The sequence below is a fragment of the Nansenia antarctica genome (genome assembly GCF_963989245.1).
Source record: "Nansenia antarctica genome assembly, chromosome: 3".
In the NCBI taxonomy this organism is placed as follows: domain Eukaryota; kingdom Metazoa; phylum Chordata; class Actinopteri; order Argentiniformes; family Microstomatidae; genus Nansenia; species Nansenia antarctica.
Window position 1 is genome coordinate 44,195,620 of NC_137688.1, and position 21,045 is coordinate 44,216,664.

A 21,045-nucleotide genomic window follows, 5' to 3' on the forward strand; every position below is an offset into this window, starting at 1 on the left:
CTGCAGTGGGACAGGCTTAAGGCATCCCACATGGAGGAATACACTGCCAGAACAGTGGAAGAAGATGGGTCTGCAGGAGAGGATAAGGAGCCAGATATTGTCAGCAAAAGCTGCGCCTCCTGCAGAAACTGCCCACTCTGCTGCTTTCAGGTACTTCGACAGTTCAACATGCTCTCAGATGCCTACCATGTCCTTGGGCTTGCCTACAAGTACCTGCTGACGCTCTCCGTAACCCAGGTGGCCTGCGAGAGAACATTTTCAACACTCAAGTTCATCAAGAACAGACTGAGGAGCACCCTGTCTGCAGACAAGCTGGAGACGTTCTTGTTGATGGCGACCGAAAAAGATGTCCTCATGGGGTTGGACTCTGACACCATCATTGACAGGGTAGCTGAGAAGAGTGACCTCATGAGAAAGATGCTCCTCTAGCTTAAAAAGGTGAGACATATATTTAAAAATATCTAAATTCTCATCACTAGGCTAGTCCAGTCTCAGGGATGTGTGTGCCATACACCGCCACCTACTGTGCGGGAGTGTGCCACAGACTTGCCAAACAAATGCTAATCTCTCTCCTTTTCTCTCTCTCTTTCTCTCTATGTCTCATAGGATGCCTTCCCTTGTCATGTTTTAAAGACTGCAGCCTTTCCGTTTGTGTTGGTTGATCTGGAGTTCACAGGCAGCGTTTTGACTTGGTGAGTATATACACTATATAGACATGCTGCAAATCTGTTTTTTGATTCCCAGAAGATTCTGATCTGAATCTGTCATGTAATCATTCCTCTCTCCTTCTCTCTCTCTTGCTCTCTCTCTCTCTCTATGTCTCATAGGATGCCTTCCCTTGTCATGTTTTAAAGACTGCAGCCTTTCCGTTTGTGTTGGTTGATCTGGAGTTCACAGGCAGCGTTTTGACTTGGTGAGTATACACTATATAGACATGCTGCAAATCTGTTTTTTGATTCCCAGAAGATTCTGATCTGAATCAGTTATGTAATCACTTATCATGTCTTCTCACTCCTTGTCTCTTTATCTCTGCCCCTCCCTCTACTCTGTTCCTCTCACTAGCTTTCGGATATGGCCATTAATTGTCCAGGTGGAGATTGAAAGGGCTGAGCCTTTCGGAACTGGGTGAGTATCCAATCTTTTCAGCTATAGCCATCTTTTACATGTGTTGCTGTACCATGTCTCACATTTCTCTTGTGTGTGTGTGTGTGTGTGTGTGTCTTTCTCTCTCTTCCCTATTGCATTGTCTGCAATTTTTTTACAGTGGTGTTATATTGAGTGATATTTGATATTGTTTGTATTTAAAATGTTAATAAATAATTGTAATTATTCCTATGACTGCAGAGCTTTTTGTTATACAACTACTTAACAGTATTAAAATGTTAATAAATAATTGTAATTATTCCTATGACTGCCGAGCTTTTTGTTATACAACTACTTAACAGTATTGAGTATGGGTATTGTTTGCTCAGCACAGTCTCATCACCGTGGAGTACGTCAACAGTGAGTGAGTACACTGGTTCACACTTGCATTGGTATACTTGCTGTCCATGTCACTTACTCCGCTCTATAGGGGGTTTTACAAATGGTATATTCAACAGACTGCCAGCATGTTGATCGGCGGTGTCGGACCGATTGGGTTGGGCCGGTCTGAGCCACATGGCAGGGCCTAATTTTTGTCCCAGTCCAGCCTTGGCCTACAGTCATGAACTGGCCTGATAATAAAGCAATGTTCTTTAATGTTATTTTTTGTTTGATGACTCGATTGATAGCGTGAAATTTAAGTTGTGACCGAATCGTGAACGTCAATGCTTTTCTATGATACCACTGATGACGTATAACGGCCAAGCTCCACCATGGCCATCGAGCGTTGCGTCAAATGTGCGTTGCGTCCGAAATTGGGATCAAATGCATTGTAATCAATGAAAGGTGCTCCACCTGCTGCGTTGCGTCAGCGGTGCGTTGCGTCCGATGGCTGCGTCAAAAGTAGACATTCAAAAAAGTTTGATTTTTGACGGTGGACGCAGACGTCACAATGAGACCAATTGACAATTGACCAATGACAGTGGAGCTAGAGTAGAACGTTGACGTTGACGCAACGCAGTAGGTGGAGCTTGGACAACGGGAAGTTGACGCAACGCCGATGGCGAGTTGACGCAACGCAGTAGGTGGAGCTTGGCCGTAAGGGTCTTGAAGGATTATCCCATTTCATTGGGGAAGATTTTCAACCACTACCCCTAACTCTGTTCCAAGGGGCAAGCCGAAAAGCAAGTGGCACACACGTGGGCCTAAGTAGCCTAATACAAGCTCAGCAGTAACAATTCACAATTACATAGAAAGCCTACCTTTTCTTGTAACTTGATAAAAAATCCATTGCAAACAACATCCTTTGAGAAGTTAAATTACTCGCTGGCGTTCAACAAGTTAAATCATAACATGAGTCATTCTTGAGTAGGCTATCCTGCTCTGGCATTCATCCAATTCACTCAAAAACATGAGTTATTATATTAAGCCTAATTGTGCCATGATTACTCGATTTTATGCACATTATCATTATTATCATATACTGATTTGATATAGTGATCAGCAACCAAGTGAGCAATCAAATGGTAGTTAATGTCCTTTGCCCTTGCATGACCGCTAATTATTTAGCAGACAATGCATACATTAACAATACATTAACTTCCTAATAAGGGTCACTATGGGGGGTGGGGGGGGTGGAAGGGATGTTATCGCCATGGGGGGGGGGGGGTTACTCGTGTGTTTATAGTGGGGGGGTAAGATAAAGGAAAAAAAGTCAGGACAGACACTTATTTAGTTTGGTGTTATAATTGTGAGTTTTTCATGTGTACTGTTTTGTAATAAATAATTGATTACAAAAAAAATCAAAATAAGGGTCAAAAGTGAGCGCAAGATTTTTATGCAGAAAAATAACCTTAAAAAACCAAGAATTGCCACATTTCCAATATTCTGCCGATTTGGCTGGACAACAAAACAACAAAACTTCTCCATTCTACACTCTGGCGACTTGAGGTCTTTTGCCTTTGTAGGGCAGTTTAGACAAATGTACTTGTTGTAAGTCTCTTTGGATAAAGGCGTCTGGTAAATGTCAAAAATGTAAATGTAAAAATGACTCTCGCACTTCAGAGCTCTGACATTGTTTTGGTTAGACTTTTAAGTATCGAGAGGAGAGCTTATGTAACAATCGAGTTACCTAATCCATCTGAAAACAGGAGAAAAAAAAACATGAAGGGAGCCCTAGTAGTTTGAACATTTTTATTCATCATTTTTTTGTGTTCTTTTGCCTTTTTTTGCTTTACGAAACAAATGTTTGCAGATGTCCTATGAATAAACAACAGCACCTTCGCTCCTCAGAGTTGGGATCCACTGCCCATCTCTTTCCTGGAAAAGAGACTCTCCTTGTCCAATCATGGCCTTCCCAGATTCACAAGCTGATGCCCATTTGTTTTGTATGTTACATTCCTTTTAAGTGCATTAGTAGACAATGTAACAAATTGAATTAATGTGCAATGGCTGGGACTGTACGGTCAATTCAAAAAAAGTAAATAACATTGCTGCCATGACCCACATTAATGGTATTTTGTTCTGGAAGTCGTCACTTCAGCTAGCATTAGAATCTGAGATGGAGCCAATCACAACACAAGGAGTCTCCTTTTCAAACACGCCCATCGTTAAACATCTTATCACCCATACCTACATCATCATCATCATCATCATCATCATCATCAGGATCAACAAGACTCTTTTGTCATACCTGTTTTCCTCCAGTAAGACAAAAAGGTTAATAGATAAAATGGTTTAAAATAAAGTTTAGTGATTGTGCTTTTAAAACCAAAGTAAAACAAATAACAAACATTGACGACAACAAAAAATATAACAGTGCATTACAAAAAAACAAAAAATCCCAAAGTGGCACTTTTCTAGGGGCGGCTAAATAAAATAGCAATTTACAACATGGATGGAAACGATAAAATAATTATATTTACTGGCATAATAAAATTATAATTAGCAAAATAAAACGAGAGAGACAAATTTGAAGTACCACAATGGGTGAATAAACAAAAGGACATTATGTTTATACACACATATTTACAAGACAGTCCACTCCTCTCTGCTTGTAGCAAATTTCATTACAGAAACACCTGACTGTAAGGGCTCTCCACAGTTCTCGCCAGGGCGAGCCAAGTCATGTCAATAACTGGGGTACACTGTTACCCCATATTGCATCGGAATAAAACATAACATACTACTGCGTCTTTTTGTTTCGAATGCACCATTCTTTTAATCCTCTGTAATTCTTTTCTTCTTAATAAATGGACATAGAAAATGATAAATTAGAAAAACAATTGGTCTGTTTTCTTAATGTAAAAGGAACACTAATTGATGTACAGTATTTGTGTCAGCAAACATGATGGTGAGATACTGAGATATCTAAAAATCAGCAGAGAAACCGCGCTCCTCTATTCTGGAAATATTCTTGACAGCACGTCCTGTTCTTCCTGTCTAGTCTTCAGCTCTCTACCATCTGGTGAACAGAGAAACAACACAAGACATTTCAGTCAACATTTCGATGTGATCAAAGTCAGTTTGGAACAAACTGCCATTACGAAATCTGCAGCGACTTAGGGGCTTCGAAAAAACAATAGGACTGACCCGAACCATACGCTGCTACCTCAGATCATAATATTTTCTTTTCACATTGTCATTTCCAGCACTGTTACAGCAACTATGGTAGAGGTATAACCAAACCACCATTAGTGCTCAGCTGGGTTGGGTTAGGGTTAGGGTTAGGGTTTGGGTTGTGATTAGAGTATGAGTTAGATACTGTTACGTTGTAGGTCGAGGGAGGCTGATCAGGCAGAAATCAGAGGACCGGCTCATTGAAATGCACAGAACGGAATGCGGAATGGTATCAAACACTTTTCTATGTGTGTTGGACACAGTTTCTTATTCCATTCCGTGTATTACAATGAACCTGTCCTCCGATGTCTACCTTCAACCTGTCTCCCCAGTACAGTGGTAGGTACAGTAGTGTTGTACAGTAAGGTCTAACCTCTAGGTCATCCTCTCTGGGCTGGAAGGCCCCCATGGGGTTGAGGCCAACGTCTGCAGGGTTCCTGCGGCCGCCCGGCCCTCCTTCTCCTCTCCGCCTGCCCCCTGACCCCCGGGAAGACATGGAGCTGGAGGAACTGGGGTCCCGGTCACGGGGACTGTGGACCGTGGGGAAGGAGGGGCGGCTGTAGGGTAGGATGTCCTCTGGGCCTGGTGAAGGACAGAGAGACTAGACTCTGAGTAAACGTTTCCATTTGACTGTGGCACATGTAATGGATTTTTTCATCTTATAAATGTTTTAACATTATATGTATTGTTTGCATTCCTGTTGTATTCATTTTCACACAGAATGTGACAGTATGTTTCCATGGAGTGGGTTCCTGTGGGATTGTTGTGGGTCTGACTGTCCTGTTTGTGAACACAGAGCTGTTTGGGCCTTGTGTTCATAAACAGTTCGTTTGGGACTCGCTGTCGGTCCCACAGGAACTTACTCCATCAGCAGACTCGTTATCAATGTTATGACTATGTTGACAATATATCAATTGTACTATGTGAGAGTTTGGTGTCAGTCTTTGAAAGCTTCCCATTGAGAAGTTGACTGTCCGCTCGAGCTGTAAAAGATAATTTTCTTCAATAAATACTATACCTAGATTTAAAGCAAGTTCCTATCTTGAGTCTCATTAATAATCCACGACAGCATGCAAGGACAACCCTCGAATCTGATGGAGTTGCGGTCATACTGTACTTGTAATTGTAACTGGAATTGCCGCATTTGATACTGTAAGATTCCGCCATACTGTAGCTGTTCACACAGTCCAGAACGCTATGTATATACATCTGGATTCAGTGTGGTAGATGTACAGTACAGAACAAAAAGCTTGACACTTTTTGAGTCAACCTATGCTGGCTCTGTCATGTCAAATGTGACAGCAGGTGGTGAAACCGGGAACAAGTTTCAAACCAATCAAACTTTTATTCAGAAAAACGTAAATAAATGTCATGTTGAAAATCAATGACACACTCGCTAGTCAAGCCAAAACATTGCAATGCAATAGATTCGGTGAGTAATCCCCACTACTCTACACTAACTAGGTGTTAGGCATGTTTTGGCTTGACTAGCAAGTGTGTCATTGATTTTCAACAACCCTGACATTTATTTACATTTTTCAGAATAAAAGTTTGTCGGTTGGCGATGGTTGGTGACTTGTTCCCGGTCTCACCAGCTGCTGTCACAAATAGTGTCTAGGTACCATCAGTTAACTAGCCAACTCAGTAACATTAGCGTAGTGATTACTCGTGAAATTAGCATGCTAGCAGCTGTTTTAATATAAAATGGCCATGCCAACATAAAAGCTATAGCTGACTAGTGAGTCTGCATCAACCTCAATGCTATTCAAGTGTGAGACAATTCCATGTGTCTTTCCAATTTAACACTAGAACAGCCATGAGGGGTCAGCACATTCAGGACCCTCCTTTCATGACTTTTCCTAGATATGTGCATTCTACCACCCAGTATCCTTACATTTTCAAAATCATATCTGGATAAGCTAATATAAAGCTATTTTGCAGTTTTTCTGTGTAGGAAGCAGGCTAATTTACAAGTGGCCAACTAGTGGTCGTTGTGTGTAAATAGCAGCTTGAGCATTATAAAGAGGGGCTCTTTTAGTAGGTAATATGGCTGTTCTAGAGTTAAGATACACATTCATCTATGGTAGCGAGCTAATGGAGAAACATTGACGTTCGAAAGATCTGATAACCCAGACACATTTTGGTACCCAGACACTATTTGGCATGACAGCTCCATGTCCCTTAGCTGTGCTGTACCTGGGTGCTGGCGTGCCTTGCTCCCAGCGCTGCCCTCTTGCTTGTTCCCTTTCCCTCCGCCGCGGGGGGTCTTCTGTCTGTCCTGAGCCTCGCGGCGCTCAGAGGAGCTGGTGCGGGGGTCCGAGCCCTCCCGTGGCCGGTACCCTCCTGAGCCTCCTCTCCTGTCCCTGCCCTCGCCTCCCCCTGCCTTGGGGGACATCATCCCCCGGCCCTCCAGGGCGGCCTTGGAGGGGTGTGTGGGGGACTTGAGCCCTGCTGGAGGGGGAATAGGAGGAGGGGGCAGATCTGGAAGACAAACACAGGAAGAGGGTTGTAAGTTAGTAGTTACTCATATCACAACCATCGCCTGACCCAGAGGAGATTAGGTAGTATGTGTGATCTGTGCTCTAAACACCAGCTGATAGGCATGAACTCTCACTCTGTCGTCTAGCACCTGCAAGGTGACACACACACAGAGACAGCTGCACCACCTGTACACACACACACACACACACACACACACACACACACACACGCACACCCACTTAGTACTGTACACACAGCCTAAGGGGAGGGGACAGGGAGGGGAGATAGAGGGGAGGAACAGGAGAGCATGTGAGAATAGGGAGAGAGTGGAGGCAGAGGAGGGAAAGGAGGGAGAGGAGGAGAGAAAGGTGAGAAAGGGTTAGAGGAAAAGAGATGAGAGAAAAAGGGGAGGGTAAAGAAGGGAAAGAGAGAGAAGAAGCAGGGGTAGATAGAGAAAATGGAGAGAGGGGTGAAAGAAGTGAAAACTGTGAGAGGGGGGAAGAGAGGTAGGCAGAGGAGAGAGAGAGAGAGGGAAGAGGAGAGAGAGAGAGCGAGAAAGAGGCGAGGGGAGAGCGTGACGGTCAGCAGCTGTCTCTCTGACCCGCTCCACTTGCCGTGTGGATGAATCAATGCCGCCTGTCCTTGAGCCATTATTCATATGAGTCTCTGGCCGCCTGAGTGCTCACACCTCCACACACGCACAGCCATCCAAACAAAAACACGCTCGGCTCGCCAGAGACCCCGCGATCGATGGCTTTTCATCCCCTAATCAGCAAATAGTTGAGGGAAGAAGGCATTGTCAGCGAGTCTGCCCCGTAATCCAGACAGGATTAGAATGTTCATAAAGAGAGCACTAGCATCAACGCTAACACCTAGCATCCGAATACTGCCCACCGTAGACATCCCTAACACGGCTGTGACGCTTAGGTATAGCTGGTATAGGTATAGCACGGTGAGCTGCCTAAACGACTACTGCCCGGTGGCACTCACACCAATCATCATGAAGTGCTTTGAGAAACTAGTCCGGGCCCACATAGTCACACGCCTCCCGCCCAACCTGGATCCATACCAGTTCGCCTACAGAGCCCACAGGTCCACAGAGGACGCCATCGCGACGACTCTCCACTCCACTCTATCCCACCTGGAGAGGGGAAACAGCTACGCGAGACTGCTCTTTGTGGACTTCAGCTCTGCCTTCAACACCATCCTTCCAGACAGGCTAGTGACCAAACTACTAGACCTGGGACTGTCACACTCTATATGTGCATGGATCAAGGACTTCCTGTCCGACCGCCCCCAGAGGGTGCGGGTGGGCTCCCACACCTCCACAGCCCTCAGACTCAGCACTGGGTCCCCCCAGGGCTGCGTGCTAAGCCCCATCCTCTACAACCTCTACACCTACGACTTCACCCCCGTCCACCCCAGCAACTCCATCGTAAAGTTTGCAGACGACACCACCGTGGTGGGCTGCATCTCGGGGGGGGACGAGGCGGCGTACAGGGATGAGGTAGAGCAGCTGAGCAAGCTGTGCAAGGTTAACAACCTGCTGCTGAACCAGTCAAAGACCCAGGAAATCATCGTGGACTTCAGGAGGAAAAAATCTGAGGTCCAGCCCCTGCTCATCGACGGAGGGAGCGTGGAGAGAGTCTCAACCCTCCGATTCCTGGGGGTGCACATACAAGATGACCTGTCCTGGAAGAACAACACAGCAACCATCATCAAGAAGGCACAACAGCGGCTCTTCTTCCTGAGAGTCCTCAGGAAGGACCACACCAGACAGGAGATACTGGTGGCCTTCTACCGCTGCGCAGTAGAGAGCATCCTCACCTACTGCATCTGCAACTGGTTCTCCAGCTGCACAGCCGCAGAGAGGAATGCGCTACAGAGAGTCGTGAGAACGGCCCAGAAGATCACCGGCGCCCCCCTCCCCTCTCTGGAAGAGCTGTACAACACACGCTGCCTCAGGAAGGCCTCCAAGATCTCCAGAGACCCATCCCACCCTGGGTACGAACACTTTGCTCGGCTGCCCTCGAACAGGCGGTACAGGACCATGTCCGCAAGGACAAACAGACTGAAGCTCAGCTTCTACCCCAGGGCCATCCAGGCCCTGAACACAGCAAAGACCTAGGTTCTGGGCCCTGGACAGTCTGGACGGATTGATGGCAGCTGCTGGATTGAAAAATCAGGTGTAGTGCTGAGGCACAAATGTGTACATTTCAAGCCTGCAAACTGCGACACTTTAAATGAATGTGCAATAACACTATGTGCAATATGACAACCCTAGGGTACATAAGGTTGCAGAGAAATAGGAAATGTTAGAATAGGTATAGCATAGCATAGAGTACAGCACAGTGTTTTATCTGTACAGTATAGTATAGTGGATAGTGTACATAGCCTTTATTTATGTAAACCATAAATATCCTTTCCCTTCTTGTTTTTTTTTGTTTTTTTTCTCTTTCCTAGCACCAGGGGAGCCCCCCCTCCCAAATTTCGTTGTTTGGTACCTGTACTATATCAATGACAATAAAGACCATTCATTCATTCATTTATTCATATACTTAGAGTAGAATTGCACACTGGATTCATTTTCTTACACACACACACACACACACACACACACACACACACACACACACACACACACACACACAGACACAGACGGAGGGCTAAAGGGGTCAGTGATGTCTTTGCTGTGTCACTTTGGCGGAAACGGGAAAGGTTTAATACACTTTCCTCATTATCCTCCACCCCATACACACACACAAAGACCCACACAAAGACCCACACAAACACACACACACACACACACACACACACACACACACACTCACACACCCCTACTGAATACACGATAGGCCAGTCGATATCATACGGCGGAGAGAGAGGCGTCTGCAGTTTTTTAATATCTCCCCTGCCTCCTGCCTTAGTCAGGGCCGATCAATGCCACTGTCTGTGAGCTATAGCCCACTACAGGGGAGGAGCGGAGAGCCAGGCAGATTTATGAGGAGACGGAGGTGAGGAAGGAGCGCAGGTTTAGAGAGCAGGTCTGGCCTTATCTGTAGAGGGCATAACGGCGGGCTTCCATGGCTTAGTTAGTCGGGACCGCAGAATGCTGATCAGTCTTTTGAAAGAAAAATAGCATTGTATCCAGAAGGGAGTGGAAAGGGTTAACTTCAGAGCAGGGATTGAAGCAGGCATTAAACCGACCCTTATGTGAATCACGTGTGTGTGTGTGTGTGTGTGTGTGTGTGTGTGTGTGTGTGGGGGTCTCTATATCCACTGGGCAAACAAGAGCAAAATGAGCAGGTTAAATAATAGGGGAGGAGGGAGGGGGGAGGGAAGACTGAGGACCCTGCTGGTCCACTTGTCCCTCCAGCACTTTATTGCCCTCCTAACCGCTGGTATTTATGGGTATTTACGGTGGTCCTGGGTGGATTGCTGGTCACAGTCTGACCTCTAACGAGCCTGCCAGTGCGGGGGGGGGGGGGGGGGGACCCACAGCTCGCAAGGGGGAAATCATAATAGAAATACACAGATAAATAAATAGGGTGTGAAATGGCTCTGTGGGGGAGGGGTAACGTATGTGGATGCTGGGGGGGGGGTGTATGTGTGGGGGAGATGGACATGGTCAATGATTTACACCCTAAAAGGCACCCGCTCCACAGCTTCACTCCCTATGGAACCCTACAATCACCTCCCAGCGGGGGGGAGGGGGGGGGGGGGGGGGCAGTTGGGAGTGCAAGCAATAACATCCAAATGAAAAACAATCCATTCAGATCAAATGCAATCAGCAGGTGGACCGATAGACAGACAGCGCTGGAGAGCTGTCAGGTCTGTCTCCTCACACACACACACACACACACACACACACACACACACACACACACACACACACACACACACAAACACACAAACACACACACACACACAAACATACACACAGGGAACAAAGAGAGGAGCGAGGAAGGAGGGAGCTGGAGGAGAGTAGGGATGGAGAGATTACTTCAAAGGGAGGGGCAAGGGATGGGGTGGAAGGCAGGGTGGAGTGGGAGTAGGAGTGGGGGGGGGGTAGGATTTGCTGCAGTGATATAGCTGGTCTGGCTCGGAGTGTGCTGGATATTAAATCTCCCTGTCAAGTGCTTCCAACACACAAGGACACCTGACACGAAGAGGAGAGCCAGCTTCAGGGTTACCCACACCCACACCCACACACAGACAGACGCACGCACGCACGCACGCACGCACGCACACACACACACACACACACACACACACACACACACACACACACACACACACACACACTCACACACACACACAAACACACACAAAATGACCTTTTTAATAACTCATCATAGCGGAAAAATTGAACTAAAACTACTACCTATACATCACACACAGCATACAAAATAACACCAAATAGATGAATACTCAAATAACTATTCCATCCGGCTGTACTGTAACAAGGATAAACCTGCAGCGTTCCCTGCTGTGCATGGCTGCTCTGTATTTAGCCCCTGCTTTGTTTACGCCTGGCTCCTGTGGAGAGTGGAGGGTGGCACTTCAATAAGTGCCAGAGCACCTGGGGCAATTTCATTAGCGGCTGGAGTGGGAAGACATCCCAGTGTCAGCAGAGAAGGCTGGACAGCAGCTCCCTCGAGACAGCCCAGCCCCCCCCCCCCCCCCCCCGACACACACACACCCCCCCCAGCCCATCACTACTCCAGTCTGCTCAGCAACGCCACAGATTGGAAGTGATGCCACACACACAAACACACACACACACACACCCCCAGCCCACACACTAGGGGAAGATGATTAAAGCTCTGACTTTCAACACACACACACACACACACACACACACAGACACGCACACTCAATCACTCGCTCACGAACACTGCATCACAGGCACCATGCCACACAGTTGTCCCTTACACATGGGTGGGGCTGGGAGAGTGGGGCCTTTACAGCAGTAAAGGGAGTAGAACAGACCTGGACCAAGGTACCATACAACATGGCCGCTACAAGCTCAAATGAAGCGGTTAAACACTGTCCTGTACCTTCAGGGTATGGGTCGCGTCTCTGGTGGGCCGGGTGGCCTGCAGGGTGTTGTTTCTGCTTCTTAGGAGGCCTCTTCTGCATGTCCACCACCGCCGTGCTCATGTTACTGTCTGTGGATAGGGGGCTGCCCGGACGGTGGCCTGACGGGGTCATTTGGTACTTTCGTGCTGAAGGGAGAAAAAAAAAAGCAGTGTAAAACATATTCAAGTTTTTTTTGCCACTGACAAAGGGGATGAATGAACTATATCCTTTATTTTCTCACAAGATGTGACTCAATGCGCTTCACATGATGACAGAGCCCCAAGCAGGCAAAGATAAAAAACCTGTACATTGTGTAGGCAGGAAAATTCCCTTGCAGTCCTCTACTCATAGAGCGACTACTACCAGTTTGCCTACACACCTACCAGCACACAGCAGTGGCCCCCAAACCCCGCCCCCCGGGGGGCCCCAGCCGCCCCACACAGCCAACCCGCCCCACCACCAGCACACCCGGCCCAGCCAACCAAGCACAGACCATAATAGCCCCGCACCAGGCTAGCCAAGCAGGTGCCCCAGCGGCGGAACAGACCAAGCACGCGTGTGTCGTTCATACCTCCTGGTCCTCCTCCTCCTCCGTCCTGGCCTGGGGGGGCGGTGGGGTACTTGGCCACCTTGAGGCCTGCGTACTCCGCGGCGGCCGCCACGGCCTGGGCGAAGTCTGCGTCGGTGAAGAAGGAGCCGTCGGAGGAGCTGACGGCGCTGGAGCGGCCCGACGACGCGTTGTCCTCCTCGGAGGCCGAGCCCCAGCCGTTGATCATGGACCCCGTGACGGAGCTCTCCAGGTCCCCCACGCTGGAGGCCGGCGTCTGCTCCAGCCCCCGCAACAGCAGCCTCCGCGGGTGCTGCATCTGCTGGTGCTGCGCGTGGTGTCCGCCGCCGTGCGGATGGGGGTGGGGGTGGGGGTGAGGGTGGGGGTGGGTGTGGTGGTGGTGGCGCCGTTGGTGGTGGCGGTGCACCTTGGCCACCTCGGCGTCCGTCTCGTCGCCGTCCTCTTCCTCCTCCTCCTCCTCTTCCTCCTCCTCCAGCATTTCCTCCTCTTCCTCCTCCATGCCGTCTGTGTCCAGGCCCAGAGGGCTGGAGATGTAGCCGTACGTGTGTGTGGGGGAGAGGGGCCGGGGGGGCGGCGGGGGGCTGCCCACGGCATGGCGTCTAAAACGAGAAAGATATTAGGGGTGGGGACGTCACTTAGCACATGTCTTTGCTTATTCTTAAAGCATCATCATCTTTCATGGGTTCTTGAAAGGGTTCCGCACAAATGAGCCGGATGACCCTAGTTTTGGAAGAGGGTCCGGTAGCTACCTGCGCTCGTGGCTGTCGGCGGTGTCCTGCAGCATGGGCTGCAGCTCCTCCTGAGGAGAGGGCGTGAGCGTGGCTGTGGACTGGTGACTGTAGGACACGGCGGCGGGGGACGAGGCTGCGCCGCGTATGGGGGGAGTGGGACCCCTCTCCATCTCCTCCTCCTCCTCCTCCAGGTCGTCTGGCTGCAGGTACATCCGAGAGGGGGGCATGGGGCACTGCATGTCTGGGTCGTAGCTGTCAACACACAGGCTTGTTAGTTTCATATCGCTCCCTAGAGCAGAAGACATTTCGAACGGAGGCAGTGTGATACACTGCTACATATTCATGTTAGCCTTCTATCAAGATTTGACATGTACCTCGCATTGATACACAATAGGGGAAAAAACCCTTGGGGCACATCTGACAGTCTTTTTAATGTATGAAAGGAATAGAGAGTGGCAGGGAATATAACTGTGTGAGTGTGTGTGTGTGTGTGTGTGTGTGTGTGTGTATGTCCCACCTCTCATCCATGGATAGTGAGTACTCCTCTGTGTTCCGGCAGGGAGGTGGGTTTGCAGGGGGAGGGGGCAACAGGTCAGCCCAATTCATTGTGCTCTGTTTGGGTAGTTTGGGGGTGCGCACTCCCTTCTTCTGACCTTGACTTCCTGCTCAGAAATGAACAAAGAACTCATTCAATCATAGAGAAACACACACACACACACACACACACACACACACACATACACACACTCACATGCATACACACAAGCAGCGCCTCAACACTCACATTCTCTCTGTGTCTCAACCATCTTCATTATTGATGCCCATGAAATTGGCAGATGAATTAATAAATAGAAAGAAGATAAAAATGTATTAACAAACAGAGCTAATTTTGCCGGTTGGTTGACATGGGAAAAAAAATATTATTTTCCACATGAGAGCGCCTCGGCTAATGAAAGCCCCCTCTTAATGTATGCAACCAAAATGCACTCGCACATTACCTCTCAATATGTAATTAATAGCAAGAATGCCATCATAAACACAGCCATTTGTCAACTGTAATGTAACCCACTGCCAAGAGAAAAGGTTAAAAAAAAGGGAAGAAACCCCCCCCCCCCGAAAAAACCCACATCAGAGGCCAATTAACACCAAAGCATTAGAAGTGTGAGCCAATGAGCTGTGAGCTCTGTGAGCACTGAAGGATCATGGTTAATGACTTGAACTTCAAATACAATATCAGAATGGATCCTCTGCATTACACTGGCAGTGTTGCATGCTGTCTGGAATATGGATCGTTTGTCTTTGTCCAGAAACAAACACTGGAGCTCTGAGGGAAATGATCCTCCTCTTTTGCCAAAATGAAGGTGAGGGTAATTAGAGGTTTCACAACAAACGCAGTAAGACAGACGAACCGAATGAAATGGCCAGAGATTATTAAATACCAAAAATATTGAACCCCGCCGCAAAAAAAAAAAAAAAACGACAAAACCAAAAAATCTCCCTCAGTTAACAGCTCATACTAATGAATTATACTTAAAAAAAACAACAACAAATTAAATCAGCCTCTTTCATTTTCTCTTAACAGCTTATGGAGATGCACTGTGCTCAGAGAAACATTAACATCGACGTCGACCTCCAAATATACACAAACAAATGCCTGGGATGTTTCTCATGTCTTTGTTCAGAGGGATTGTTGTTAGGTTTTTATTCTCATTCTTTATGTTAAGCGATTGTTTTCCACTTTCTGTAGGCATCTCCTTTCCTTATTTGTCTTGAAGACTTGACATACAAATGAATCGAATTACCATTTTAGAGCATCATGCATTATTAGGGTCTCACAGTGATTTATTGCTTTTGAAGAAACAACTAGGATTTTTAGAAATGGAGCTTCGGGGGTGAATGTGATTAAGCGTTTCACAGCAAGAATAATGAGCTATGGAAAATAGAAAATCCTGGAGTAATTCACTTAACATAAAGAGTAAACTATAAACCAGTGCTCTAGGGGGCGGTACACATGAACATGCTGGATTAATGTTGATTCGATAACCCCTGCCCCCCCAAGCACCCCCCCCCCCCCGCTCCCCCTCCCCCGACCCCCCTACAGTCTCTGCTCATCGCCCCCCCCCACACACACACACACACTGCTCCCCCCTTGCGCCCCCCCCCTTTCTCTCTCACCGGAGGTGCTGCTGCTGCCACGGTCGGAGCTGTTGTAGGAACCCCCGGTGGTGTGGCCCTCATGGCTCTGGTTGTAGGGAATGGTGGTGGGCATAGGACTGTCCCCTCCTCTGTAGTGGTCTGATGGACACACACACACACACACACACGCACACACACACACAAACAGACAGACAGACACACACACACACACACAGACACACAAACAGACACAGACACACACACACACAGACATACAAACAGACACAGACACAGACACAGACAGACACACACACACACACACAGACACGCAAACAGACACAGACACACACACACAGACATACAAACAGACACAGACACAGACAGACACACACACACACAGACACGCAAACAGACACAGACACACACACACAGACATACAAACAGACACAGACACAGACACAGACACAGACACACACACACACACACACACACACACACACACACACACATACACCCAAGGAGGATGGTTAGCTTAGTATGCCCACGGAGACCACACAGGGTTTCATTATACATGTTATTGGTTCTTAATGAAGGTACATTGGCAGCTTGTGTAGAAGGAGAAAGAAGGAGGAAGAATGATTCAGAAAGACAGACTGAACTATGGGCTGAATTGAAATGATTGAAAACTATTTGACACCGACCAGCAATATGATAAGCTACACATTTCTAACAGGATTGTGAAAGTGTGCAGTGCATGCACGAATTGTGTTTCTTTCATGCTGCATGCTTTTGATCTTGAACATGCAATTTTCTATTGTCAAAGCTGTCACAAAAGCTGTGTCTCTTTTGTACAGGTAAGACGGGTAAGACAAAGGTGATGACAGTTTTGTTCAGACTATGTTACTTTATCAGCAATCATTATCTCTCCTTTAGACACCTGTTACCCCAGGATAACCCTTGGCCGTGTAGCTGCAGTCTTCACCACAGAAGAAGAACCCAGATAAACAAATAAAAAAAGACACAAGCCTGACCCAAAACTTAGACCAGGAAGTTTGTATGGTATAAATGCAGATAGAGACAGAGAGAGAAGAAATGATGTAAATGCATAGCAGACAATAAGAGAAAGAGTGATGATGCACTATACTGATATGACTGAATGGGAGCGAGGCAGCGTAGAATAAGTGAAACAGGAACTTTCTTCAGTTCACTGTGATGTCCCAGAATGTGGCGAGCAGAGAGGGAACAGAGCCCAAAACAGGGAAGGAAGAGGGCCCGAAACAAAGAGAGCAGGTCCCAAAACAGAGAAGGAAAGGGCCCAAAACAGCAAGAGAAAAGGGCCCCAAATCGGGAGAGAACAGGTCACCAAACAGAGAAGGAACAGTTCCCAAAAACAGGGAGGGAAGAAAGGAGAGAGAAGGAAACTGGAGGATGATAGCTTTGATTTGACCACATAACCCATCGCCGTCCGCTCCCCTCCCACACACTCACCCTTGTTCAGCTTGTTCTGCTCCATGATGTTATACTGGAGCTGTGAGCTCACTTCCTGTTGCTTCTGCTGCTGTGCTGGGGTGGGCTTCCAGCAATGTTTCTCATTGAGCTCCCCACCTCCTCCTCCTCCTCCTCCTCCTCCCCCTCCTCCTCCACCTCCTCCACCCCCTCTGTCTGTGTTGATGTTGTTGCCCAGGATGGAGGACTGGATGAGCTGGGTGGTGGCGTAGGGTGTGGGCTGGCCCCCGGGCCCAACGAAGCGTCCGTCCTTCAGGTTGGGGCTGTTGAAGGTCTTCATCTCATTGATCTTGTTGGAGAGGTCCACGTCGCCATACACGCCCGATTCTGGCACCATCAGGTTGGTCTGCTTGTTCTCCATCTGGTTGCTGTAGTTGGCGATGCAGTCGGCTAGACAACATGAGGAGGTGGTTTAGTGGAAGACTAGGCGCTAGCTGTTAGCGCACGGGTGCCAGGGGGGCATGAAAGGACCAAAGAGATTTGCCAATTGCGATCGACAAGAAGAAAGCTGAAAAGATGGAACATTTCAACATAACACAAACATAATTCAATAAGCTTTGAGGCATTTTGTACCGTTCAAAAGATTGCTATACCCGTTAGATAGGTATGTATTTATTTTTTTGGGGGGGAGAGAAAGCTCCAATTCAGTTCATTCTGATCTCCAAATATGATTATCTGGTTCGGGAGACTGTGAAGTCTCTGTCTGACATCCCCGCTCCTTCTTTCTGTCCTGCTCTTTCGCTCCCCCTAATTTCTCCAAACCCCCCGGCTCAACGTTGGGAGTCTTGTCTCAATTATCTCTAAATCAGACGCGGGGCGCCTCGACTCATTGAGAGGGACAGTGAAACACGTCTGCATCAAAAGCCTGCAAAGAGCGGCGCAGTAAAAGCGAGGCTCCACTGACACATCCAATTTTCCCTGGCTCATAAAATATTCAAATCCTCCAGCAAATCTGAGAGCCAGCCTTGCGGTAAATACCAAGGACGGCTGTAGGTGCAGCACCTCGCACACACACGCCCTGTCGCAATGCCTCGCCTTTCTCAGAAACGGGGGGTGGGGTGGGGGGGGGTAGGGTAGCTGAGCACTTCAAAGGGAAACGTGAGAAAGGAAGGGCCCCTATGTGTGAGATCAAGGGGGACATTAACCCCCCATCGCTGTCACCTAGCTGCTGATCCTGTTATTGTTCACAGGGTTTATGTATTGGCACACACACACACACACACACACACACACACACACACACACACACACACACACACACACACACTCTCTCTCACACACACACACAGCTAGCACCAGGCAAGCTCCTTAACATCTTACACTGTGTGGGCATCATGCAGCGAGTGCGGACTTATTTTAACATGTTATCCCTTTTCAAACAACACACACCATGTCACGAGAGCCAATGTTAGTGAGAAATTAACCACCACAGAATAACAAGATAGATTAGGTATGAGTATTTCGATGGAGTTGGGTAACTTGGGAAACTAGCCAGGTATTTGATGGATGTACACTGTTTGCCCTTGAGTAAGATACTTAACCCTGCGGTATTACAACACTTGTACTGGGCACAATAGGAGTATGTAAGCCTCTTTAGGGAGACATTTGAAGCCAAAAGCCTTAGTGAGTGAGTGGGTAGGTAGGTAACAATGCTGTATTTATCAAGCTCTGCAATTCAAAATAATTCTGTTGCATTTACAAAGGCAGCCTACCCTGTACCAAGGCCTTTCTCTCCTCTCTCTGCCAGCAATTATCTCTGTACAAAAGTGTGAACACTGTGTGTGTGTGTGTGTGTGTGTGTGTGTGTGTGTGTGTGTGTGTGTGTGTGTGTGTGTGTGTGTGTGTGTGTGTGTGTGTGCGTGTGTGTGTGTGCGTGCGTATGTGCAAGGTCTGCCATCGCTCCTCAGATCCCTCCCTTTTGTTTATGAAAACGGCTGCTGACTAAACTAAAAGGCCACCTGGAGGTGTACCATAACTCCCTCCCTCTGTTACTGACCATCTCCTTCTACTCTCTTTACTTTACCCCCACTCACTTTCTCTGGCTCGGTCCATTCATCTCTGTGTACGTACTGTACGCCTACTTATCATTCCCCCGTCACTCCTTTCCCTGGCCCTCCCCCTTCCGTCCTTCCTGATCTTCCTCTTCACTCTTCCAGGTGCCCCTCTTTCCCTCTCTCTCTCTCTCTCTCTCTCTCTCCCTCTCTCTCTCTCCCTCTCTCTCTCTCCCTCTCTCTCTCTCTCTCTCTCTCCATCTTTCTCTCTCTCTCTCTCCCTCTCTCTCTCTCTCTCTCTCTCTCCATCTTTCTCTCTCTCTCTCTCCCTCTCTCTCTCTCTCTCTCTCTCTCTCTCTCTCTCTCCCTCTCTCTCTCCCTCTCTCTCTCTCTCCATCTTTCTCTCTCGCTCCCGAGCTGGCCAGTCTGCAGTCCTGCCCTGACCTCCACGCCTGCTCCACATTTCTTAAATAACTAAGCACTTAGGGGAAATGACATTAGGGGCTATAACAACAGTATGGAAAGCAGCAGAGCAATTCGATTAGCGGAGGAGTAAACCCATAAGCCCCTTCCACTGCGCTCCTTTTATTTCCTGCCTAAAACAGCCCCGCTTTAACCTCAAATAAATCAAACACACAAGCACACGCGCACTCCTAAGCCCACTGTAATGTTCCTGAAGAAGGCTTTTCTTTTCGAGAGACCTAGTGGAAAAAAAAAGAGTTAAGAGAGAGAGCTCTCCGGGGAGCTAACCCAGATATGGGATTTCTATCTCTCTCTATCTCTCTCTCTCTCTCTCTCTCTATCTATCTCCTTCACCCTCTCTCTCTCTCTATCTATCTCTCTCACCCTCTCTCTCTCATCTCCCTTTCCCTGCATTCTGCACATCCCTCTGATTCTTATTTGTCTTTCTTTTTGACTCTGCTTTTTGATAACTGCATACATGCAGCTGAGAGGAAAGTTGTTCCTTCAATCTCTCTCCCTCCTTCCCTCTCTCTCTCGCACTCTCTCTCTCTTTTCTAATGCTTCTCTCTCCACTCCCCCTCCCTCTATCTTCTCCCTCTCTAGCTTCTCCCTTCTCTTTTGTGCTTCCTTCCGCCTGCCCCTTTCCCTCCCTCTCCCTCTCTCTCTCCCCTCTCCCCTCTCCCCCTTCCCATCCTCTCCCTTTCTCTCTCCTCTCTCTCTCGCCCTCCCTCCCTTCCCTTCCCTCCCTCTCTTTCTCTCTCTCTCTCTTTCTCTCTGACTCACCTGGGCGGCTGTACGTGGCCAGGTTGCTGTCGCTGTTGCCGTTTCCTGCCGTGCAGCAGTTGATGCTACAGTCGTTGTGATTGGAGCAGGAGTTAGGCCAGGTGTCAGCCAGCCAGGGCTGAGTGGCTGACTCCCCGATGTTCAGCAAACCAGGCCTAGAACGAATTAAAGGGACATAAATAAACAGTCAACAAAGACACAGGACATATGGAATAAAGCTGGGCCAATGGAACAATAGCTTGACTTTTATGGACACGAATAGCAGTGAAACATGATACAAATAATAAAGGGGCCCATCCTAACAACAAAAAGGGACAGTTTTAGGTGGCGCAGTGAGGATACACCCAATAGTAAATTGCTAAGTTCAACGTTTCTGTGTTCCCTGTCGTAAAGCATAGGGAATGGGCTTTTGTTTTATGGGAAAGTCTACCCCCACAGAGGTCTGAGCTAAGAGCAGGGAACTAGGCTTCTTCATCCTCAGGTTCAAGCCCACATTATTCTCTCCCCTCCTACCCCTCTTTCTCTCATCGTTTTTCTTCTTTCTTTCTCCCTCCCTCCCTCCCTCCCTCCCTCTCCTTTTCTCTGTCTCTCTCGCTCTCTCTCT

At 47.9% G+C, this 21,045-nt stretch overlaps 1 protein-coding gene across 1 annotated transcript in view; it reads right to left on the reverse strand.

Moving 5' to 3' along the window:
• Nucleotides 1-3,428: 3,428 nt before the first annotated feature.
• The window catches only part of robo1 (roundabout, axon guidance receptor, homolog 1), a gene marked incomplete at its 5' end in the record, with an annotated part of 237,583 nt that continues 219,966 nt past the window's right edge, over nt 3,429-21,045 (reverse strand). The window contains 10 exons of the mRNA XM_080527703.1: nt 3,429-4,546; nt 5,075-5,283; nt 6,898-7,182; nt 12,243-12,410; nt 12,836-13,431; nt 13,582-13,815; nt 14,081-14,225; nt 15,739-15,858; nt 17,188-17,595; nt 20,442-20,596. Coding sequence (XP_080383829.1) covers nt 4,532-4,546; nt 5,075-5,283; nt 6,898-7,182; nt 12,243-12,410; nt 12,836-13,431; nt 13,582-13,815; nt 14,081-14,225; nt 15,739-15,858; nt 17,188-17,595; nt 20,442-20,596 — 2,335 coding nt within the window. The 3' untranslated portion in view covers nt 3,429-4,531. The remainder of the gene's footprint in view (nt 4,547-5,074; nt 5,284-6,897; nt 7,183-12,242; nt 12,411-12,835; nt 13,432-13,581; nt 13,816-14,080; nt 14,226-15,738; nt 15,859-17,187; nt 17,596-20,441; nt 20,597-21,045) is intronic.